Source organism: Salmo trutta, chromosome 12 (genome assembly GCF_901001165.1).
Source record: "Salmo trutta chromosome 12, fSalTru1.1, whole genome shotgun sequence".
NCBI classification, from domain to species: domain Eukaryota; kingdom Metazoa; phylum Chordata; class Actinopteri; order Salmoniformes; family Salmonidae; genus Salmo; species Salmo trutta.
Window position 1 is genome coordinate 95,241,890 of NC_042968.1, and position 23,049 is coordinate 95,264,938.

Genomic DNA, 23,049 nt, shown 5'->3' on the forward strand with positions numbered 1-23,049 from the left:
TCTCAGCGTGTTCTCTCAGCGTGTTCTCTCAGCGTGTTCTCTCAGGGTGTTCTCTCAGGGTGTTCTCTCAGGGTGTTCTCTCAGCGTGTTTCCCTAGCGTGTTCTCTCAGCGTGTTCTCTCAGCGTGTTCTCAGCGGTTCTCTCAGGTGTTCTCTCAGCGTGTTCTCTCAGGGTGTTCTCTCAGCGTGTTCTCCAGCGTGTTCTCTCAGGGTGTTCTCTCAGCGTGTTCTCTCAGAGTGTTCTCTTAGGGTGTTCTCTCAGGGTGTTTCTTAGGGTGTTCTCTCAGGGTGTTCTCTCAGGGTGTTTTCTCTCAGTGGTGTGTTCTCTCAGGGTGTTCTCTCAGGTGTTCTCTCAGGGTGTTCTCTCAGGGTGTTCTCTCAGGGTGTTTCTCTCAGGGTGTTCTCTCAGGGTGTTCTCTCTCAGGGTGTTCTCTCAGGGTGTTCTCTCAGGTGTGTTCTCTCAGGGTTGTTCTCTCAGGGTGTTCTCTCAGGGTGTTCTCTTAGGGTGTTCTCTCAGCGTGTTCCTCAGGTGTTCTCTCAGGTGTTCTCTCAGCGTGTTCTCTCAGCGTGTTCTCAGCGTGTTCTCTCAGCGTGTTCTCTCAGGGTGTTCTCTCAGGGTGTTCTCTCAGGGTGTTCTCTCAGGGTGTTCTCTCAGCGTGTTCTATCAGCGTGTTCTCTCAGCGTGTTCTCTCAGCGTGTTCTCTCAGCGTGTTCTCTCAGCGTGTTCTCTCAGCGTGTTCTCTCAGCGTGTTCTCTCAGGGTGTTCTCTCAGGGTGTTCTCTCAGCGTCTTCTCTTAGGGTGTTCTCTCAGGGTGTTCTCTCAGCGTCTTCTTTCAGCATGTTCTCCCAGAGTGTTCTCTCGTATGACTGGAAGTTTCTATCAATATAGCCACCGTTAGCCAGTTAGCCTGTGTGCTTGACTGCTGCATACACTCCCCGTACGAAATGTTCTAGATTTATGAATGGACAATCTGACAACGCTCTGAATTTATGATCGGCACAGAGAGCACTCTCAAAACAAGGGGAAATTTACGAGCGCACCCCAAGAGTTAGAAACCCAGTCTGTTTTGCATCACAGGACTCTGTTAGCCCATTGAGCAAAACATCAAGAGAGTGTTAGCATGTAGTTTCTTAATGTACTGTAGGTATTAACTCAGGAAGATAGCCACTGGCCTGTTGGTTATTAATACAGGTATTAACTCAGGAAGATAGCCACTGGCCTGTTGGTTATTAATACAGGTATTAACTCAGGAAGATAGCCACTGGCCTGTTGGTTATTAATACAGATATTAACTCAGGAAGATAGTCACTGGCCTGTTGGTTATTAATACAGGTATTAACTCAGCCTGTTGGTTATTAATACAGGTATTAACTCAGGAAGATAGTCACTGGCCTGTTGGTTATTAATACAGGTATTAACTCAGGAAGATAGCCACTGGCCTGTTGGTTATTAACACAGATATTAACTCAGGAAGCGAGTCACTGGTCTGTTGCTTCTGCATTGCTTGCTGTTTGGGGTTGTAGACTGGGTATCATTAAGCTCTGTGTTCTGGGGAGAATAGAGCTTGGACCTGAAAACGTCTTGAAAGGTAGAGAGAGACACACCACACACACACACACACACACACACACACACACACACACACACACACACACACACACACACACACACACACACACACACACACACACACACACACACACACACACACACACACATATATACACACACACTCAGAAACAGACTGAAGGCGTCAACATGCTTCATAGTTGGCTAGGTGAACCGAATGAGCGTGCTCCCTTGAAAAGGAAGCCAGGTTACACTTCTTCAAAATAGTCAGAATAAAATCTGTCGTTAAATTTTGACGTTTTTTTTGTTGCCGAGGAGTTCTTAGTCGAGCCATTTTACATCTAACAAAGACGTTTGGTGCAGAATTTCTCAATGACAAAAATGAACATGAAAACGAGCCGTCTCTCTTGTTGAATGACAACAAAGACTTTATTTAAGAATCCCTACAAGTTGACCAATCATCGACGAAGGGGCGTAGACTTCAGCTAACCGAACTTCAGCTGACCTCGTGAAAATGTTTTGTGTCCCCGAACAGCCGGGGAGGGAAAAAAACAACTTACCAAAGTCTAAAATGAACGAAAACGTCACAAATGTTGTAATAATATATGCATAAGGTCTTCTGAACTGTCGAGGATACTGGGGAAGCATCAGGACACCTTCACACACTAGTGTTGTTACACACCTGCTTGGACTGGGGAAGCATCAGGACACCTTCACACACTAGTGTTGTTACACACCTGCTTGGACTGGGGAAGCATCAGGACACCTTCACACACTAGTGGTGTTACACACCTGCTTGGACTGGGAAGCATCAGGACACCTTCACACACACTAGTGGTGTTACACACCTGCTTGGACTGGGAAGCATGAGGACACCTTCACACACACTAGTGTTGTTACACACCTGCTTGGACTGGGAAGCATCAGGACACCTTCACACACTAGTGGTGTTACACACCTGCTTGGACTGGGAAGCATGAGGACACCTTCACACACTAGTGTTGTTACACACCTGCTTGGACTGGGAAGCATGAGGACACCTTCACACACTAGTGTTGTTATACACCTGCTTGGACTGGGAAGCATGAGGACACCTTCACACACTAGTGTTGTTATACACCTGCTTGGACTGGGAAGCATCAGGACACCTTCACACACTAGTGGTGTTACACACCTGCTTGGACTGGGAAGCATGAGGACACCTTCACACACTAGTGTTGTTACACACCTGCTTGGACTGGGAAGCATCAGGACACCTTCACACACTAGTGGTGTTACACACCTGCTTGGACTGGGAAGCATGAGGACACCTTCACACACCTGGATGAAGACCTCAATGGAGGCGGAGAGGGGCGTGACCCCACGGGTGGTGGCGTGGACCGTCAACCAATAGGACGCCTTGGTTTCACAGTCCAGAATACCTGTAGTGTAGATCAAACCTGAAAAGACGAGAGGAGGGAGGAGAGGAGGAGGAGGAGGGAGGAGAGGAGGAGGAGGGGGGGGAGAGGAGGAGGAAGGAGGAGAGGAGGAGGAGAGGAGGAGGAGAGGAGGAGGAGGGAGGAGAGGAGAGGAGGAGGAGGAGGAGGAGGGAGGAGAAGAGTAGGGAGTAGGAGGAGGAGTGAGGAGAGGAGGAGGAAGGAGGAGAGGAGGAGGAGGGAGGAGAGGAGAGGAGGAGGAGGAGGAGGAGGGAGGAGAGGAGAGGAGGAGGAAGGAGGAGAGGAGGAGGAGGGAGGAGGAGAGGAGAGGAGGAGGAGGAGGAGGGAGGAGAAGAGTAGGGAGTAGGAGGAGGAGTGAGGAGAGGAGGAGGAAGGAGGAAAGGAGGAGGAGAGGAGGAGGAGAGGAGGAAAGGAGGAGGAGAGGAGGAGGAGAGGAGGAGGAGAGGAAGAGGAGAGAGGAGAGGAGGACGAGGGAGGAGAGGAGTAGGGAGGAGGATGAGGAGGAGGAGAAAAGATATGCTTACTAGCACAACAAAACAACGATAAGAAATAACATAACATTACCAAGTAAATGGCTCAAAGTAAATGGCTCAGCAGAATATAATAAACATTTTAGCATCAGTATAATACAGGATGGCACCATTTATAGTCCTGTGTGTGTGTGTGTGTGTGTGTGTGTGTGTGTGTGTGTGTGTGTGTGTGTGTGTGTGTGTGTGTGTGTGTGTGTGTGTGTGTGTGTGTCTGTGTCTGTGTCTGTGTCTGTGTCTGTGTCTGTGAGTGGTGAGTGTCTGTGTCTGTGTCTGTGTCTGTGAGTGAGTGGTGTGTGTGTGCGTGTGTGTGTGTGTGTCTGTGTGTATTAGCCACTAGCTATGTAAGAAGTGACTCCGCATTTTCCAAGGCCAATGTCATAGTGACAGAGTTATCCCACACACACGTACTGCTCTACTATGGTTATTAATACAGGTATTAATAATGGTACCTTAATCAACTAACGTAATAATAACGAATAACTTAATACCGCTCTAGTCACGCCCTGACCTGAGAGAGACGGTTTATTTCTCTATGTGGTTAGGTCAGGGTGTGGGGTGGGCATTCTACGTTTTGTATTTCTATGTTTTGGGCCGAGTATGGTTCCTAATCAGAGGCAGCTGTCTATCGTTGTCTCTGATTAGGAACCATACTTAGGCAGCCCTTTTTCCCACTTTTTCCCACCTGTGTTTTGTGGGTAGTTATTTTCTGTTTTGTATTCGTTACCTGACGGAACTGTTTGGCTTTTCGGTTTCTTTGTTCTAGTGTTTTCATTGTTTAAATAAATAATAATGAACACTAACCACGCTGCCCTTTGGTCCCCTCTCTACGACAGCCGTAACAGCTCTACTATGGTACCTTAATCAACGCTGACTAAACTGCTACCAACACTGTTCTCTTTCTCTCTCTCTGTCTCTGTCTCTCTTTCTCCTTCTGTCACTCTCTCTTTCAACCCCCCCTTCTCTTTCAACCCCCCCTCTCTTTCAACACACACACACACACACACACACACACACACACACACACACACACACACACACACACACACACACACACACACACACACAGGCTGGTGTGAATTTGATGGCCCGCAGGAAACAAAATAGCTGACAGTTAAGGACGGTCTGGTGTCAGAACTCAGAAAATGTTAGGTCCTATAGCTTTGACACTGATGCACACTGAGTGACACACTCAACCACAACAAGTGTTAGGGTGTAGGAGCATCACAAATGGAGGGAGAGAGAAGGGGAGAGAGGGAGAGAGAGAGAGAGAGACAGAGAGAAGGGGAGAGAGAGAGAGAGAGGAGAGAGAGAGAGAGGAGGAGAGAGAGAGAGAAGGAGAGAGAGAGAGAGAAAGAAAGAGAGAGAGAGAGAGAGAGAGAGAGAGAGAGAGAGAGAGAGAGAGAGGAGAGAGAGAGAGAGAGAGAGAGAGAGAGAGGTCTAAGGCGCTGCATCTCAGTGCTGTATCACAATCGGCCATGATTGGGCGGCACACAATTGGCCCACCGTTTTTGGTCAGTGTAAATAAGAATTTGTTCTTAACTGACTTGCCAAGTTAAATAAAGGATAAATAAAATAAATAAAAAATAAAAAATAAAAAAAGTGAAAGAAAGTGTGTGTGTGTGACCTTGGCGTCCTTGACCTTCCTTTTCAAAACAAATCTATTCTACATCACACACCATGAGAGAGAGCGAGAGAGCGAGAGAGAGAGAGAGAGAGAGCGATAGAGAGACAGAGAGAGAGCGATAGAGAGACAGAGAGAGAGAGAGAGAGAGAGAGAGAGAGAGAGAGAGAGAGGAGGGAGAGAGCAGAGACAGAGAGAGCAGGAGGAGAGAGACAGAGAGAGAGAGAGACAGAGAGAGAGAGAGAGAGGAGACAGAGAGAGAGAGAGAGAGAAGAGAGAGAGAGAGGAGAGAGATGAGAGAGAGATGAGAGAGAGAGGAGAGGAGAGAGAGAGAGAGAGAGAGAGAGAGAGAGAGAGAGAGAGAGAGACAGAAAGAAAGTGTGTGTGTGACCATGCCTTGGCGTCCTTGACCTTCCTTTTCAAAACAAATCTATTCTACATCACACACAGAGAACAGAGAGAGAGACAAATCGGTTGTGAAAGCACTTTGAAAAGCGACTGGCTCTTTTCTGCTACTTCAACACACATCAAACTCGACAGTCTGTCTGTCCCCATCACCAATAACAGCATCTTAAGGCTAACCATAAGATCCTATGGCTCTAACGATGAACTTACCCTTAAGATGGTCAGGTGTCTTCATCTTGTTGTGTATATATATATATGTAACCGTCCCTCTAAGGCCCTTCTGCTAGCCTGCTAGCCCCGGCACGCTAGCTGTCTGAATCACCGTGTCTCCAGCCCGCCTAACTACTCACTGGACCCTAGGCTAAACAGCACGAGGGGGCTACAACAGACTTCTTCCGTCACCACGTCCCTCTAAGGCCCTTCTGCTAGTCTGCTAGCCCAGGCCCGCTAGCTCCGGCCCGCTAGCTCCGACCTGCTAGCCCCGGCCCGCTAGCTCTCTGAATCGCCGTGTCTCCAGCCCACCCAGCTACTCACTGGAGCCTATGATCACTCGGCTACACATGCCTCTCCCTAATAATAATATGCATTGCCCATTGCTGTTTTGGTTAGTGATTATTGTCTTATTTCACTGTAGAGCCTCCAGCCCTGCTCAATATGCCTCAGCTAACCCTCTTGTCCCACCTCCCACACATGCAGTGACCTCACCTGGTTTAATTTATGTCTCTAGAGGCAATACCTCTCTCATCGTCACTCAATGCCTAGGTTTACCTCCACTGTATTCACATCCTACCATACCTTTGTCTGTACATTATGCATTGAATTTATTCTATCGCGCCCAGAAACCTGCTCCTTTTACTCTCTATTCCGAACGTACTAGATGACCAGTTCTTATAGCCTTTAGCCGTACCCTTATCCTACTCCTCCTCTGTTTCTCTGGTGATGTAGAGGTTAATCCAGGCCCTTCAGTGCCTGGCTCCACACCTACTCCCCAGGCGCTCTCTTTTGATGACTTCTGTAACCGTAATAGCCTTGGTTTCATGCATGTTAACATTAGAAGCCTTCTCCCTAAGTTTGTTTTACTCACTGCTTTAGCACACTCTGCCAACCTGGGTGTCCTAGCCGTGTCTGAATCCTGGCTTAGGAAGACCACCAAAAACCATGAAATTTCCATCCCTAACTATAACATTTTCTGACAAGATAGAACTGCCAAAAGGGGTGGAGTTGCAATCTACTGCAGAGATAGCCTGCAGAGTTCTGTCATACTATCCAGGTCTGTGCCTAAACAATATTAGCTTCTACTTTTAAAAATCCTCCTTTCCAGAAACAAGTCTCTCATCATTGCCGCCTGTTATAGACCCCCCTCTGCTCCCAGCTGTGCCCTGGACACCATATGTGAATTGATTTCCCCCATCTATCTTCAGAGCTCGTGCTGTTAGGTTACCTAAACAGGGACATGCTTAACACCCCAGCCATCCTACAATCTAAGCTTAATGCCCTCAATCTTACACAAATTATCAATGAACCTACCAGGTACAACCCCAAATCCGTAAACACGGGCACCCTCATAGATATCATCCTAACCAGCCTGCCCTCCAAATACACCTCTGCTGTCTTCAACCAGGATCTCAGCAATCACTGCCTCATTGCTTGCGACCGTAATGGGTCTGTGGTCAAACGACCAACCCTCATCACTGTCAAACGCTCCCTAAAACACTTCAGCGAGCAGGACTTTCTAATCGACCTGGAAGGATATTGTCCTCATTCCTTCAGTAGAAGATGCCTGGTCATTCTTTAAAAGTGCCTTCCTCAAAATTTTAAATAATTATTTAAAAAATGTAGAACCAGGAACAGACACAGCACGTGATTCACTCCAGACCTGACTGCCCTTAACCAACACAAAAACAACCTATGACATACTGCAATAGCATCGAATAGCCCCTATGATATGCAACTTTTTCAGGGAAGTTAGGAACCAATATAAACAGGCAGTTAGGAAAGCAAAGGCTGGCTTTTTCAAACAGAAATTTGCATCCTGCAGCACAAACTCCAAAAAAAGTTCTGGGACACTGTAAAGTCCATGGAGAATAAGAGCACCTCCTCCCAGCTGCCCAATGCACTGAGGCTAAGAAACACTTTCACCACCGATAAATCCACGACAACTGAGAATTTCAATAAGAATTTTTCTACGGCTGGCCTTGCTTTCCACCTGGCCACCCCTACCCTGGTCAACAGCCCTGCACCCGCAACAGCAACTTGCCCATGCCTCCCCCATTTCTCCTTCACCCAAAGCTGCAAAATCTGGACCCCTACCAATTAGCAGGGCTAGACAATCTGGACCCTCTTTTCTAAAATTATCAGCCGAAATTGTTGCAGCCCTATTACTAGGCTGTTCAACCTCTCTTTCGTATCGTCTGAGATCCCCAAAAATTGGAAAGCTGCCACGATCATCCCCCCTTTTAAAGGGGGAGACACTAGACCCAAACTGCTACAGAACTATATCTATCCTACCCTGCCTTTCTAAGGTCTTCGAAAGCCAAGTTAACAAACAAATCACCAACCATTTCGAATCCCATCGTACCTTCTCCGCTATGCAATCTGGTTTCCGAGCTGGTTATGGGTGCACCTCAGCCACGCTCAAGGTCCTAAACGATATCATAACCTCCATCAATAAGAGACAATACTGTGCAGCTGTAGTCATAGAGCTGGCCAAGGCTTTCGACTCTGTCAATCACCACATTCTTATAGGCAGACTCAACAGCCTTGGTTTCTCAAATGACTGCCTCGCCTGGTTCACCAACTACTTCTCAGACAGAGTTCAGTGTGTCAAATCGGAGGGCCTGTTGTCCGGACCTCTGGCAGTCTCTATGGGGGTGCCACAGGGTTCAATTCTCGGGCCTACTCTTTTCTCTGTATACATCAATGATGTCGCTCTTGCTGTTGGTGATTCTCTGATTCACCTCTACGCAGACGATAGCATTCTGTATACTTCTGGCCCTTCTTTGGACACTGTGTTAACCTCTTTGGGCTAGGAGGTAGTATTTCACATTCGGATGAAAAGCGTGCCCAGAGTAAATTGCCTGCTACTCAGGCCCAGAAGCTAAGATATGCATATTATTAGTAGATTTGGATAGAAAACAATCTGGAGTTTCTAAAACTGTTTGAATGATGTCTGTGAGTATAACATAACTCATATGGCAGGTGAAAACCTGAGAAAAATCCAACCAGGAAGTGGGAAATCTGAGGCTTGTAGTTTTTCAAGTGATTGCCTATCCAATATACAGTGTAAATGGGGTCATATTGCACTTCTTAAGGCTTCCACTAGATGTCAACAGTCTTTAGAACATTGTTTCAGGCTTCTACTGTGAGAATAAGAGCTTATTGTATCAGGTGTCTGGCAGTAGGCCATGGGCTCAGTCACGCGCGCAGCAGTGACCACGAGATCTGTTGTCTTTCCTTTCTGAAGACAAAGGAATTGTCCGGTTGGAATATTATTGAAGATTTATGATAAAAACATCCTAAAGATTGATTCTATATATCGTTTGACATGATTCTACAAACTGTAATAGAACTTTTTTGACTTTTCATCTGGACTTAGTGCGCGCGCGCCTTGTGCATTTGGAATAGTGAACCTAACGCGCAAACAAAATGGAGGTATTTGGTCATAAAGATGAACTTTATCGAACAAAACAAACATTTATTGTGGAACTGGGATACCTGGGAGTGCATTCCGATGAAGATCATCAAAGGTAAGTGAATATTTATAACGCTATTTCTGACTTTTGTTGACTCCACAACATGGCGGGTATCTGTATGGCTTGTTTTGGTGTCTGAGCGCTGTACTCAGATTATTGCAAAGTGTCATTTCGCCGTGAAGCTTTTTTGAAATCTGACACAGCGGTTGCATTAAGGAGAAGTTTATCTGTAATTCTGTGCATAACACTTGTATATTTTATCAAAGTTTATGATAAGAATTTCTGTAAATTAATGTGGCTCTCTGCAAATTCGCCGGCGTTTTGGAGGCAAAACATTACTGAACATAACGTGCCAATGTAAACTGAGATTTTTGGATATAAATATGAACTTTATCGAGCAAAACATACATGTATTGTGTAACATGAAGTCCTATGAGTGCCATCTGATGAAGATCATCAAAGGTTAGTGATTCATTTTATCTCTATTTCTGCTTTTTGTGACTCCTCTCTTTGGCTGGAAAATGGCAATGTTTTTTTGTGACTAGGTCGCTGACCTCACATAATCACAAGGCTAATGCTTTCGCCGTAAAGCCTTTTTGAAATCGGACAGTGTGGTTGGATTAACAAGAAATGTATCTTTAAAATGGTGTATAATACTTGTATGTTTGAGGATTTTAATTATGAGATTTCTGTTGTTTGAATTTGGCGCCCTGCATTTTCACTGGGTGTTGTCAAATCAATCCCGATAACGGGATTGGTGTAGGAAGGGATCACTAGAGGTTAACTAACCCCCAGACGAGTTTCAATGCCAAACAACTCTCCTTCCGTGGCCTCCAACTGCTCTTAAATGCAAGTAAAACTAAATGCATGCTCTTCAACCGATCGCTGCCCACACCCGCCCGCCCGTCCAGCATCACTACTCTGGACGGTTCTGACTTAGAATATGTGGACAACTACAAATACCTAGGTGTCTGGTTAGACTGTAAACTCTCCTTCCAGACTCACATTAAGCATCTCCAATCCAAAATTAAATCTAGAATCAGCTTCCTATTTTGCAAAAAAGCATCCTTCACTCATGCTGCCAAACATACCCTCGTAAAACTGACTATCCTACCAATCCTTGACTTAGGCGATGTCATTTACAAAATAGCCTCCAACACTCTACTCAGCAAATTGGATGCAGTCTATCACAGTGCCATCCGTTTTGTCACCAAAGCCCCATATACTACCCACCACTGAGACATGTATGCTCTCGTTGGCTGGCCCTCACTTCATACTCGTCGCCAAACCCACTGGCTCCAGGTCATCTATAAGTCTTTGCTAGGTAAAGCCCCGCCTTATCTCAGCTCACTGGTCACCGTAGCAGCACCCACCCGTAGCATGCACTCCAGCAGGTATATATCTCTGGTCACCCCTAAAGCCAACTCCTCCTCCGGCCACCTTTCCTTCAAGTTCTCTGCTGCAAATGACTGGAACGAACTGCAAAAATCGCTGAAGCTGGAGACTTTCCTCACTAACTTTAAGCACCAACTGTCAGAGTAGCTCACAAATCACTGCACCTGTACATAGCCCATCTGTAAATAGCCCATCCAACAACCTCATCCCCATACTGTTATTTTGTTTTGCTCCTTTGCATCCCAGTATCTCTACTTGCACATTCATCTTCTGCACATCTTCTGCACATCTATCACTCCAGTGTTTAATTGCTAAATTGTAATTATTTCGCCACCATGGCCTATTTATTGCCTTACCTCCCTTATCTTACCTCATTTGCAAACACTGTATATAGACTTTTGTTCTATTGTGTTATTGACTGTATGTTTGTTTTACTCCATATGTAACTCTGTGTTGTTGTTTGTGTCGCACTGCTTTGCTTTATCTTGGCCAGGTTACAGTTGTAAATGAGAACTTGTTCTCAACTAGCCTGGTTAAATAAAGGACTTGTTCTCTACTAGCCTACCTGGTTAAATAAAGGACTTGTTCTGAACTGTCCTACCTGGTTAAATAAAGGACTTGTTCTCAACTAGCCTACCTGGTTAAATAAAGGACTTGTTCTCAACTAGCCTACCTGGTTAAATAAAGGACTTGTTCTCAACTAGCCTACCTGGTTAAATAAAGGACTTGTTCTCAACTAGCCTGGTTAAATAAAGGACTTGTTCTCAACTAGCCTACCTGGTTAAATAAAGGTTAAATAAAGGTTAAATAAAGGTGAAATAAAAAATAAAATAAAACAACAACCGGGCCCAGGTCAAGATTCGATTTAAGATGAGTTTATTAGTAGATGAGTTTATTAGTAGATGAGTTTATTAGTAGATGAGTTTATTAGTAGATGAGTTTATTAGTAGATGAGTTTATTAGTAGATGAGTTTATTAGTAGATGAGTTTATTAGTAGATGAGTTTATTAGTAGATGAGTTTATTAGTAGATGAGTTTATTAGTAGATGAGTTTATTAGTAGATGAGTTTATTAGTCACATGCACAGGGTCTCAGATGTAATTTCAGGGTACAGTGGACTCCAACAGTGCAGGTCAAAAAGACAAGTGACTGAATCAATAATAGAAAAGAAAACAAATAAAAAAAATATATAGTTAAAACAAAGTTAAGTGTGAAAGTTAACATGTGTGTAAGATTTAGAACACTTACTCTTTCCAGGATTTTTCTTTATTTTTACTATTTTCTAGAATAATAGCGAAGACATCAAAACTATGAAATAACACATATGGAAGGAGGGTTTCTTTCCAGAGAGACATCAGGGATTGTAAAATACTCCGTTTCACGTAAACATGGCTGTCTAAGGATATAATGTCTGAGTCCGTCCAGCCAGTTGGGTTCTCAGTTCATTGCGCAGACAGGAATAAAGAACTCTCCAGGAAGAAGAAAGGCGGCGGTGTTTCATGATTAACTACCCATGATGTGATTGTGATAACATACAGGAAATCAAATCCTTTTATTCACCAGACCTAGAATACCTATAAATACTTATTTCCCTCATTAAAATACAAATCATTTTATAACATTTTTGACATGCGTTTTTCTGGATTTTTTTGTTGTTATTCTGTCTCTCACTATTCAAATAAACCTACCATTAAAATTATAGACTGATCATTTCTTTGTCAGTGGGCAAACGTACAAAATCAGCAGGGGATCAAATACTTTTTTCCCTCTCTGTATAACACTCGACCACTGCTACTCCAACTTCCGGGTAGCCTCCAATAATAACATTGACGATAACACTGATACGGTGACTGAGTTTATCATTAAGTGTATAGCAGATGTTGTACCCGCTGTGACTATTACTAAACCTACACTAACCAGAAATCATGGATAGATGGCAGCATTCGCACAAAACTGAAAGCGCGAACCACCGCATTTAACCATGGAAAGAGGTCTGGGAATATGGCTGAATATAAACAGTGTAGTTATTCCCTCCACAAGGCAATCAAACAAGCGAAATGTCAGTATAGAGACAAAGTGGAGTTGCAATTCAACGGCTCAGACACGAGATGTAAGTGGCAGGGTCTACAGTCAATCACGGACTACAAAAGGAAAAACCAGCCACACCGACATCTTTCTTCCGGACAAGCTAAACACCTTCTTCGCCCGCTTTGAGGATAACACAGTGTCACTGACGCGGCACGCGTACCATGTAATAACATGGCTACATACAGGGAGTACCAGGTAGTAGCATGGCTATATACAGGAAGTACCAGGTAATAACATGGCTATATACAGGAAGTACCAGGTAATAACATAGCTATATACAGGAAGTACCAGGTAATAGCATGGCCATATACAGGAAGTACCAGTAAATAACATGGCCATATACAGGAAGTACCAGGTAATAACATGGTTATATACAGGAAGTACCAGGTAATAACATGGCCATATACACTGCGTAACAATGTATTACTCAGAGAGAGAGAAACATACCTTTTAATGCGTCCCAAAGGGCACCCTATTCCCTATATAGTGCACTACTTTAGATCAGAGCCCTATGGAACCCTATTCCCTATATATAGTGCACTACTTTAGACCAGAGCCCTATGGCACCCTATTCCCTACATAGTGCACTACTTTAGACCAGAGCCCTATGGCACCCTATTCCCTACATAGTGCACTACTTTCAACCAGAGCCCTATGGCACCCTATTCCCTATATAGTGCACTACTTTAGATCAGAGCCCTATGGAACCCTATTCCCTATATATAGTGCACTACTTTAGACCAGAGCCCTATGGCACCCTATTCCCTATATATAGTGCACTACTTTAGACCAGAGCCCTATGGCACTCTATTCCGTATATAGTGCAGAAATTTTTGTCACAAGTATAGCACTACATAGGGAAATAGGATGCCATTTAGGACAAAGACCTTGAGTTCTGCAGTAATTCTGATTTTCATTTCTCATACCATCAATCACTATCACTGATTGGCTAGAATCCACACACCTGGTTAAACCAGTCTCTCTCTGTGTGTGTGTGTGTGTGTGTGTGTGTGTGTGTGTGTGTGTGTGTGTGTGTGTGTGTGTGTGTGTGTGTGTGTACCACTGCAGAAAAGACCAACACACACACACACACACACACACATCACAGGGTGTAGTAGAAGAGAACTAGCTTCTGACGGGCACCAGAATGACAAATCGCTCTGCTAACTTTCCCAACGTTACGACAAGAATACCAATAAGTTAAGCCTGTAGAAACACAGTCAGAGTGGAGCATGACTCTGCAACAAAGCAGCGAAGCCGGGTAGAAACACAATCAGAGTGGAGCATGACTCTGCAGTGAAGCAGCGAAGCCTGTAGAAACACAGTCAGAGTGGAGCATGACTCTGCAGCGAAGCAGCTAGAAACACAGTCAGAGTGGAGCATGACTCTGCAACGAAGCAGTGAAGCCTGTAGAAACACAGTCAGAGTGGAGCATGACTCTGCAATGAAGCCTGTAGAAACACAGTCAGAGTGGAGCATGACTCTGCAGCGAAGCAGCGAAGCCTGTAGAAACACAGTCAGAGTGGAGCATGACTCTGCAGCGAAGCAGCGAAGCCTATAGAAACACAGTCAGAGTGGAGCATGACTCTGCAACGAAGCAGCTAAGCGTCCATGATTGAGTCTTTGAATGAAGAGATTGAGATAAAACTGTCCAGCTCGTTCCAGTCGCTATCTGCAGCGAACTGAAAAGATGAGCGACCCAGGGATGTGTGTGCTTTGGGGACATTTAACAGAATGTGACTGGCAGAACGGGTGTTGTATATGGAGGATGAGGGCTGCAGTAAATATCTCCGATAGGGGGGAGTGAGGCCAAAGAGGGTTTAATAAATAAGCATCAACCAGTGGGTCTTGTGACGGGTATACAGAGATGACCAGTTTACAGAGGAGTATAGAATGCAGTGATGTGTCCTATAAGGAGCATTGGTGGCAAATCTGATGGCCGAATGGTAAAGGACATCTAGCCGCTCGAGAGCACCCTTACCTGCCGATCTATAAATGATGTCTCTAGCATGGGGTAGGATGGTCATCTGAATCAGGGTTAGTTTGGCAGCTGGGGTGAAAGAGGAGCGATTACGATAGAGGAAACCAAGACTAGATTTAACTTTAGCCTGCAGCTTTGATATGTGCTGAGAGAAGGACAGTGCACTGTCTAGCCATACTCCCAAGTACTTGTATGAGGTGACTACCTCCAGCTCTAAACCCTCAGAGGTAGTAATCACACCTGTGGGGAGAGGGGCATTCTTCCTACCAAACCGCATGACCTTTGTTTTGGAGGTGTTCAGAACAAGGTTAAGGGCAGAGAAAACTTGTTGGACACTAAGAAAGCTTTGTTGTAGAGCATTTAACACAAAATCCAGGGAGGACCCAGCTGAGTATAAGACTGTATCATCTGTCAATCACCACCTTCCGGAGACACCTGAAACCCCACCTCTTCAAGGAATACCTAGGATAGCATAAAGTAATCCTTCTAACCCCCCCCCCTTAAAAGATTTAGATGCACTATTGTAAAGTGGTTGTTCCACTGGATATCATAAGGTGAATGTACCAATTTGTAAGTCGCTCTGGATAAGAGTGTCTGCTAAATGACTTTGTAAATGTAAATGTAAATCTGCATATAAACGGATGAGAGAGCTTCCTACTGCCTGAGATATGTTGTTGATGTAAATTGAGAAGAGCGTGGGGCCTAGGATCGAGCCTTGGGGTACTCCCTTGGTGACAGGCAGTGACTGAGACAGCAGATTTTCTGACTTTATACACTGCACTCTTTGAGAGAGGTAGTTAGCAAACCAGCCCAAAGACTCCTCAGAGACACCAATACTCCCACAAGAATGGAATGGTCTACCGTATCAAAAACTTTGGCCAAGTCAATAAAAACAGCAGCAAAACATTGCTTAGAATCAAGGGCAATGGTGACATCATTGAGGACCTTTAAGGTTGCAGTGACACATCCATAACCTGAGCAGGAACCAGATTGCATACCTGTGAGAATACTATAGACTATATCAAAAAAGACAGGCAGTTGATTATTGACAAGTTTTTCCAACACTTTTGATAAACAGGGCAAAATAGAAATAGTCCTATAACAGTTAGGATCAGCTTGATCCCCCCCCTTTAAACAAAGGACGAACCGTGGCTGCCTTCCAAGCAATGGAACCTCCCCAGAGAGGAGAGACAGGTTAAAAAGGTCAGAAATAGGCTTGGCGTTGATAAGGGTAGTAACCTTAAAGATGGAAGGGTCTAAACCATCTGACCCATGACTCTGCAGCGAAGCAGCTAAGCCTATAGAAACCTGACTGCCCCTATGATCGCACCCCCCCATAGGGGCAGACATGGGAAACCTCAGTAAAGAACACTCTGCATTAATCAACATCACAGTGGATAAAGGAGAGCTGAGGTTACAGGGACCAGCTTTCTCTGAGTTTGTCAGTTTATGACAGACCATGTTGTCATGCCAACATTAGACCATGTTTATGACAGACCATGTTGTCATGCCAACATTAGACCATGTTTATGACAGACCATGTTGTCATGCCAACATTAGACCATGTTTAGGACAGATGTGTTGCCGTGCCAACATTAGACCATAGCTGTGTTCGAATACTCACTATTTGTGACGTATATAGTATGCTTATTGGTCATAGTATTGATAGAGTTAGTACACCAAAAGTTCCCAGATGTCATACTAAATTTGCCAATATACGAAGTATACAAGCAGTGGACACTATTTCTGTGCTTTTAGGGCCCACAATGCAATTTTTCAGAAAATGGTCGTGGCTTCACAATGTTTTCAGATTTGTAGAAAATGCCGGAAAATATGCAGCCGAAGTCGGAATGATAGCCGATACAAATGAATTGCTTTACCTAATTATGACAAATGTTAAGAAAATGTTGAGCAATGAAATAAAGTCATGACTTTTAAAATAAGTTACGTTGTATGTTATGTTTGAGAAAGGGCGGCAGGTAACCTCGTGGTTAGCGCATTGGACTAGTAACCGAAAGGTTGCAAGATCGAATCCCTGAGCTGACAAGGAAAAAATCTGTCGTTCTGCCCCTGAACAAGACAGTTAACCCACTGTTCCTAGGCCATAATTGAAAATAAGAATTTGTTCTTAACTGACTTGCCTCGTTAAATAAAGGTAAAAAAAATGTAATCAAATTGTTGCCAATTTGTTAGTTACGCTATCCTTACATTTACATTTTACATGTACGTCATTTAGCAGACGCTCTTATCCAGAGCGACTTACAAATTGGTGCATTCACCTTATGATATCCAGTGGAACAACCACTTTACAATAGTACATCTAAATCTTTTAAGGGGGGGGTTAGAAGGATTACTTTATCCTATCCTAGGTATTCCTTAAAGAGGTGGGGTTTCAGGTGTCTCCGGAAGGTGGTGATTGACTCCGCTGTCCTGGCGTCGTGAGGGAGCTTGTTCCACCATTGGGGTGCCAAAGCAGTGAACAGTTTTGACTGGGCTGAGCGGGAACTGTACTTCCTCAGAGGTAGGGAGGCGAGCAGGCCAGAGGTGGATGAACGCAGTGCCCTTGTTTGGGTGTAGGGCCTGATCAGAGCCTGAAGGTACGGAGGTGCCGTTCCCCTCACAGCTCCGTAGGCAAGCACCATGGTCTTGTAGCGGATGCGAGCTTCAACTGGAAGCCAGTGGAGAGAGCGGAGGAGCGGGGTGACGTGAGAGAACTTGGGAAGGTTGAACACCAGACGGGCTGCGGCGTTCTGGATGAGGTGTAGGGGTTTAATGGCACAGGCAGGGAGCCCTTACAAACCACATAGCATATCATTACAGCAGTATGGACCGGTATGTTAGCTAGCTACCTAATGCTAGTTGGCTACTAATACATTGAACTTGCCAGTATATTAACTAACTACCCAACATTTATTGACTTGATTATTCACCTCATTCTTAGCTAAGTGGTATAGTCGTTGTGCGTTCTCAATAGACATTGTTAATTCTGGCTATCTACTCCAATTTCAGAGCAGACACGTCTGAGTGTGACAGAGCGCAGAATAACTGATGAACCTGCGAATGCTCAACAGCCGTTGAATACACCTGAATTCGTAAAATGTCTAGCTAGTAATTTGCTATGCTAACAAGCTAGCAAGAGGTTGCATAGCAACAGAATCAAGTTCCGGTAGACAGGTGAAGCGCTAGTACGCTCAACTGAAAGGATACCGTTCAGATACAGTATACTAAAATGAACTAATAGTATATAATATGTAGTATACAGTATGTTAGTATGGGTACTCATTAAGTATGTAGTATACAGTATGTTAGTATGGGTTTAGGACCATGTTTAGAACAGACAGTGTTGCCATGTCAACATTAGACCATGTTTAGAACAGACCGTGTTGCCATGTCAACATTAGACCATGTTTAGAAAAGACTGTGTTGTCGCGTCAACATTAGACTATGTTGCCGTGTCAACATTAGACCATGTTTAGAACAGACCGTGTTGCCATGTCAACATTAGACCATGTTTAGAACAGACCGTGTTGCCATGTCAACATTAGACCATGTTTAGAAAAGACTGTGTTGTCGCGTCAACATTAGACTGTGTTGCCATGTCAACATTAGACCATCTTTAGAACAGACCGTGTTGCCATGTCAACATTAGACCATGTTTAGAACAGACCGTGTTGCCATGTCAACAGTAGACCATGTTTAGAACAGACTGTGTTGCCGTGTCAACATTAGACATTGTCAGATGTAAAGAGTGAAACCTAGTGGATATTGGAGAGCTGAGGATGCAGGGACCAGAGTTTCCTTCATCCCTTCCTTCTTTCTGTCTTTCTTCTCTGTCTCTTTCAGTAAGAGGCCAGACATGCCATGTCACTGTGTTCGGGTCGAGGTCATGGTACCGCCCGTCAACTGTCTACCCACAATGCATTAGGCTGCCACGCTGTGACTTAGCTGTGATGACCTGTCACTCTGGGCTAGGGGGATAGACAGGATGGAAATAGGGGAGACAGATATGAGAAAGAGATGGAGTGAGAGAGAGAGATGGAGAGAGTAGCGCAGATAAAGAAACAGAGCGGGAAGAGAGAGTGAAGTAGAGAGGTTGAGAGATGGACAGTATCTACTCTGTGTTGACTGACAGTCCCCTTTATACTAAGAATAACTTTTTATTGAACTGTAGTTGAGTGGTGGAAAGAAGTGGAGAGGAGAGGAGAGGAGAGGAGAAGAGAAGAGAGTGGAGGAGAGGAGAGGAGAGGAGAGAGAGTGGTGGAGAGAAGAGAGAGTGGAGGAGAGGAGAGAGAGTGGTGGAGAGGAGAAGAGAGTGGTGGAGAGAAGAGAGAGTGGAGGAGAGGAGAAGAGAGTGGTGGAGAGAAGAGAGAGTGGTGGAGAGAAGAGAGAGTGGTGGAGAGGAGAGGAGGAGAAGAGAGGAAAAGAGAGAAGATGAGAGAGGAGAGGAGAAGAGAAAATAAGAGAGGAGAAAATAAGAGAGGAGAAGAGAGGAGAAGAGTGGTGGAGGGAAGAGAGGAAAGACAGTGACCACGTTAACGTGCACACAGTATTCCGGATAGTAGCTCATATCCAGCTTCAGGTCTTATTCGGGATAAGCTGCTTACATGCACCTTTCATATCCCTCTCATGAGTATCCCTGTATCCATGAATAAACAGAACATTCCTCATGAAAGTTCATGTGGGTTAAATGGAATAGTAACTAAAAGATGGACACTGACGGTAGGCCTACAGTACAACCTCTCACATGTAATATAATATTAACTCCTGCAGAATTATACATTTCTTGCAGTGAAAATATACAACAATAATGTTGATTTTGTCTTAGGAACAGAAGTGGAGAAATATGATTTATTTACTTCAGCATCTCTTGTGAATGAGCGTGTAATGTGTTATCTTTGACACTGTTGTTATGCAAGCAGACAGTATTCCAACCACATCAGATGTGCACCCAGGACCAACTGAAGTCTTAAAACCGGTCAAACGGATAAGATTTGGTCATTTCGCACAGGACCAATCTTTCCACTGTTTTGGATGTTATTGAGTTTTCTCCCCGGTCCCTAAAAGAAACGGACAACTTTTATCTGTGTTAACGACATTACTAATGCATTGATTCTGCTGAGCACAACTTTTATATGGTCTTCTGGGGAAACAAGTTATGACGGACGAGAAGCTGTATGTATCTAACTATAGTTGACAAACAAATGTCGTAAATTATAATATGGCCAATCAAATGTCGTAAATTATAATATGGCCAATCAAATGTCGTAAATTATAGTAATAGCCTATCAAATGTCGTAAATTATAATATGGCCTATCAAATGTCTGAAATTATAATATGGCCTATCAAATGTCTGAAATTATAATATGGCCTATCAAATGTCTGAAATTATAATAATTCGCCTACCAAATGTCGGTAATTATAATATGGCCTATCAAATGTCGGAAATTATAATATGGCCTATCAAATGTCGGAAATTATAATATGGCCTATCAAATGTCGGAAATTATAATATGGCCTATCAAATGTCGGAAATTATAATATGGCTTATCAAATGTGGTAAATTATAATATGGCCTATCAAATGTGGTAAATTATAATATGGCCTTTTAAATGTCTGAAATTATAATGTGGCCTATCAAATGTGGTAAATTATAATATGGCCTATCAAATGTGGTAAATTATAATATGGCTTATCAAATGTCTGAAATTATAATATGGCCTATCAAATGTCGGAAATTATAATAATTCGCCTACCAAATGTCGGTAATTATAATATGGCCTATCAAATGTCGGAAATTCTAATAATTCGCCTACCAAATGTCGGTAATTAGAATATGGCCTATCAAATGTCGGAAATTATAATAATGGCCTATCAAATGTCGGAAATTATAATAATTTGCCTACCAAATGTCAGTAATTATAATATGGCCTATCAAATGTCGGAAATTATAATATGGCTTATCAAATGTGGTAAATTACAATATGGCCTCTCAAATGTGGTAAATTATAATATGGCCTATCAAATGTGGTAAATTATAATATGGCCTATCAAATGTGGTAAATTATAATATGGCCTATCAAATGTCGGAAATTATAATATGGCTTATCAAATGTCTGAAATTATAATATGGTTGATCAAATGTCTGAAATTATAATGTGGCCTATTAATTATAGTAAGCTAAATTATTATGGTGGATGGAACTGCGCAGGCATAGCCTAATTTCTGAAGTGATTTGTTCAACAATCAGATGAAAACATCGTCACCCATGATATGTGAAACGGAGCCAGCGCAGACCGTGAAAACAACAGTAAAATGGATTACATGTTGACATGCCACAGTATCCCGTCTAACATCAGCATTTCCCAGGCATCTTACCCGGGTTTCACATAGCTTTTACAGGTTATTGTAATCGGGGATATGATGTTTATACGTGTCCAGTAAAAACAGAATACTTGAGTATCCTGATTAATAATAGGATGTTGGTGAACATGTAAACCTATAACAGGATGTTGGTGAACATGTAAACCTATAACAGGATGTTGGTGAACATGTAAACCTATAACAGGATGTTGGTGTGTAAACCTATAACAGGATGTTGGTGAACATGTAAACCTATAACAGGATGTTGGTGAACATGTAAACCTATAACAGGATGTTGGTGAACATGTAAACCTATAACAGGATGTTGGTGAACATGTAAACCTATAACAGGATGTTGGTGAACATGTAAACCTATAACAGGATGTTGGTGAACATGTAAACCTATAACAGGATGTTGGTGAACATGTAAACCTATAACAGGATGTTGGTGAACATGTAAACCTATAACAGGATGTTGGTGAACATGTAAACCTATAACAGGATGTTGGTAAACATGCAAACCTATAACAGGATGTTGGTGAACATGTAAACCTATAACAGGATGTTGGTGTGTAAACCTATAACAGGATGTTGGTGAACATGTAAACCTATAACAGGATGTTGGTGAACATGTAAACCTATAACAGGATGTTGGTGAACATGTAAACCTATAACAGGATGTTGGTGAACATGTAAACCTATAACAGGATGTTGGTGAACATGTAAACCTATAACAGGATGTTGGTGTGCATGTAAACCTATAACAGGATGTTGGTGTGCATGTAAACGTGGTCAGTGTTGTGACAGCCCTCTAGAAATCCTCTTTCCATTAAACTTGTGCTTGTCCTCTCAAGCTGGGTAAATAAATAAATCCCCAGCCTTTAGTTCCCCCTTGAAGTCCCCTGTCAACTTGAACCTTTTAATCCTTCCTCTCCACTGTCGCTATGTTTTTCTTATTTGTGTTTAAAAAAATATTTTGTCAAAAATGCTTGAGTTTCTAGCGGCATTACGGACAATTTGCAATGTTTTTGTTCATATAAAGCAATTAAAAAGTCACACGTGCTCAGATCTATTATAACCAGTCTCTCCATGCTCCAACATGATCTATTATAACCAGTCTCTCCATGCTCCAACATGATCTATTATAACCAGTCTCTCCATGCTGCAACATGATCTATTATAACCAGTCTCTCCATGCTGCTGGCTCCAACATGATCTATTATAACCAGTCTCTCCATGCTGCTGGCTGCAACATGATCTATTATAACCAGTCTCTCCATGCTGCTGGCTGCAACATGATCTATCATAACCAGTCTCTCCATGCTCCAACATGATCTATTATAACCAGTCTCTCCATGCTGCAACATGATCTAGTCTCTCTCTCAGTGATCAGCTGCTGTGGTTGGCTGTGAGGACATTCTATCTGTGATCAGCTGCTGTGGTTGGCTGTGAGGACATTCTATCTCAGTCTTCTCAGTGATCAGCTGCTGTGGTTGGCTGTTAGGACATTCTATCTCAGTGTTCTCAGTGATCAGCTGCTGTGGTTGGCTGTTAGGACATTCTATCTCAGTGTTCTCAGTGATCAGCTGCTGTGGTTGGCTGTGAGGACATTCTATCTCAGTGTTCTCAGTGATCAGCTGCTGTGGTTGGCTGTGAGGACATTCTATCTCAGTGTTCTCAGTGATCAGTTGATTGGAAATTACACAACGCTGCACAGACTGATAAAACTATTTTCACCCACTTTCATGTAAAACATTTGGAAATAGTTTTGCATGGTCTTTAGCTGTGATTTATGTTGGTAAATGAGATGGACTGAGTAATAACCCTTAATACCATGTGATCCACCCTAAAGTTGATTAATGCAGTGTTCAGAGGGTTGACGGTGACACAGCCATCACCTCAACTGGCAGCATCTTGAGGTTGACCTGTCTCTCTCCTCTCTCCTCTCCTCTCCTCTCCTCTCCTCTCCTC

General features: G+C 43.5%; 1 protein-coding gene across 1 annotated transcript in view; it reads right to left on the reverse strand.

Moving 5' to 3' along the window:
* Nucleotides 1-23,049, reverse strand: part of fat3b (FAT atypical cadherin 3b) — a 231,967-nt gene that overhangs the window by 159,691 nt on the left and 49,227 nt on the right. Inside the window, exon 17 of the mRNA XM_029766750.1 lies at nt 2,890-3,008. Within this exon, the coding sequence (XP_029622610.1) occupies nt 2,890-3,008 (119 nt within the window). The remainder of the gene's footprint in view (nt 1-2,889; nt 3,009-23,049) is intronic.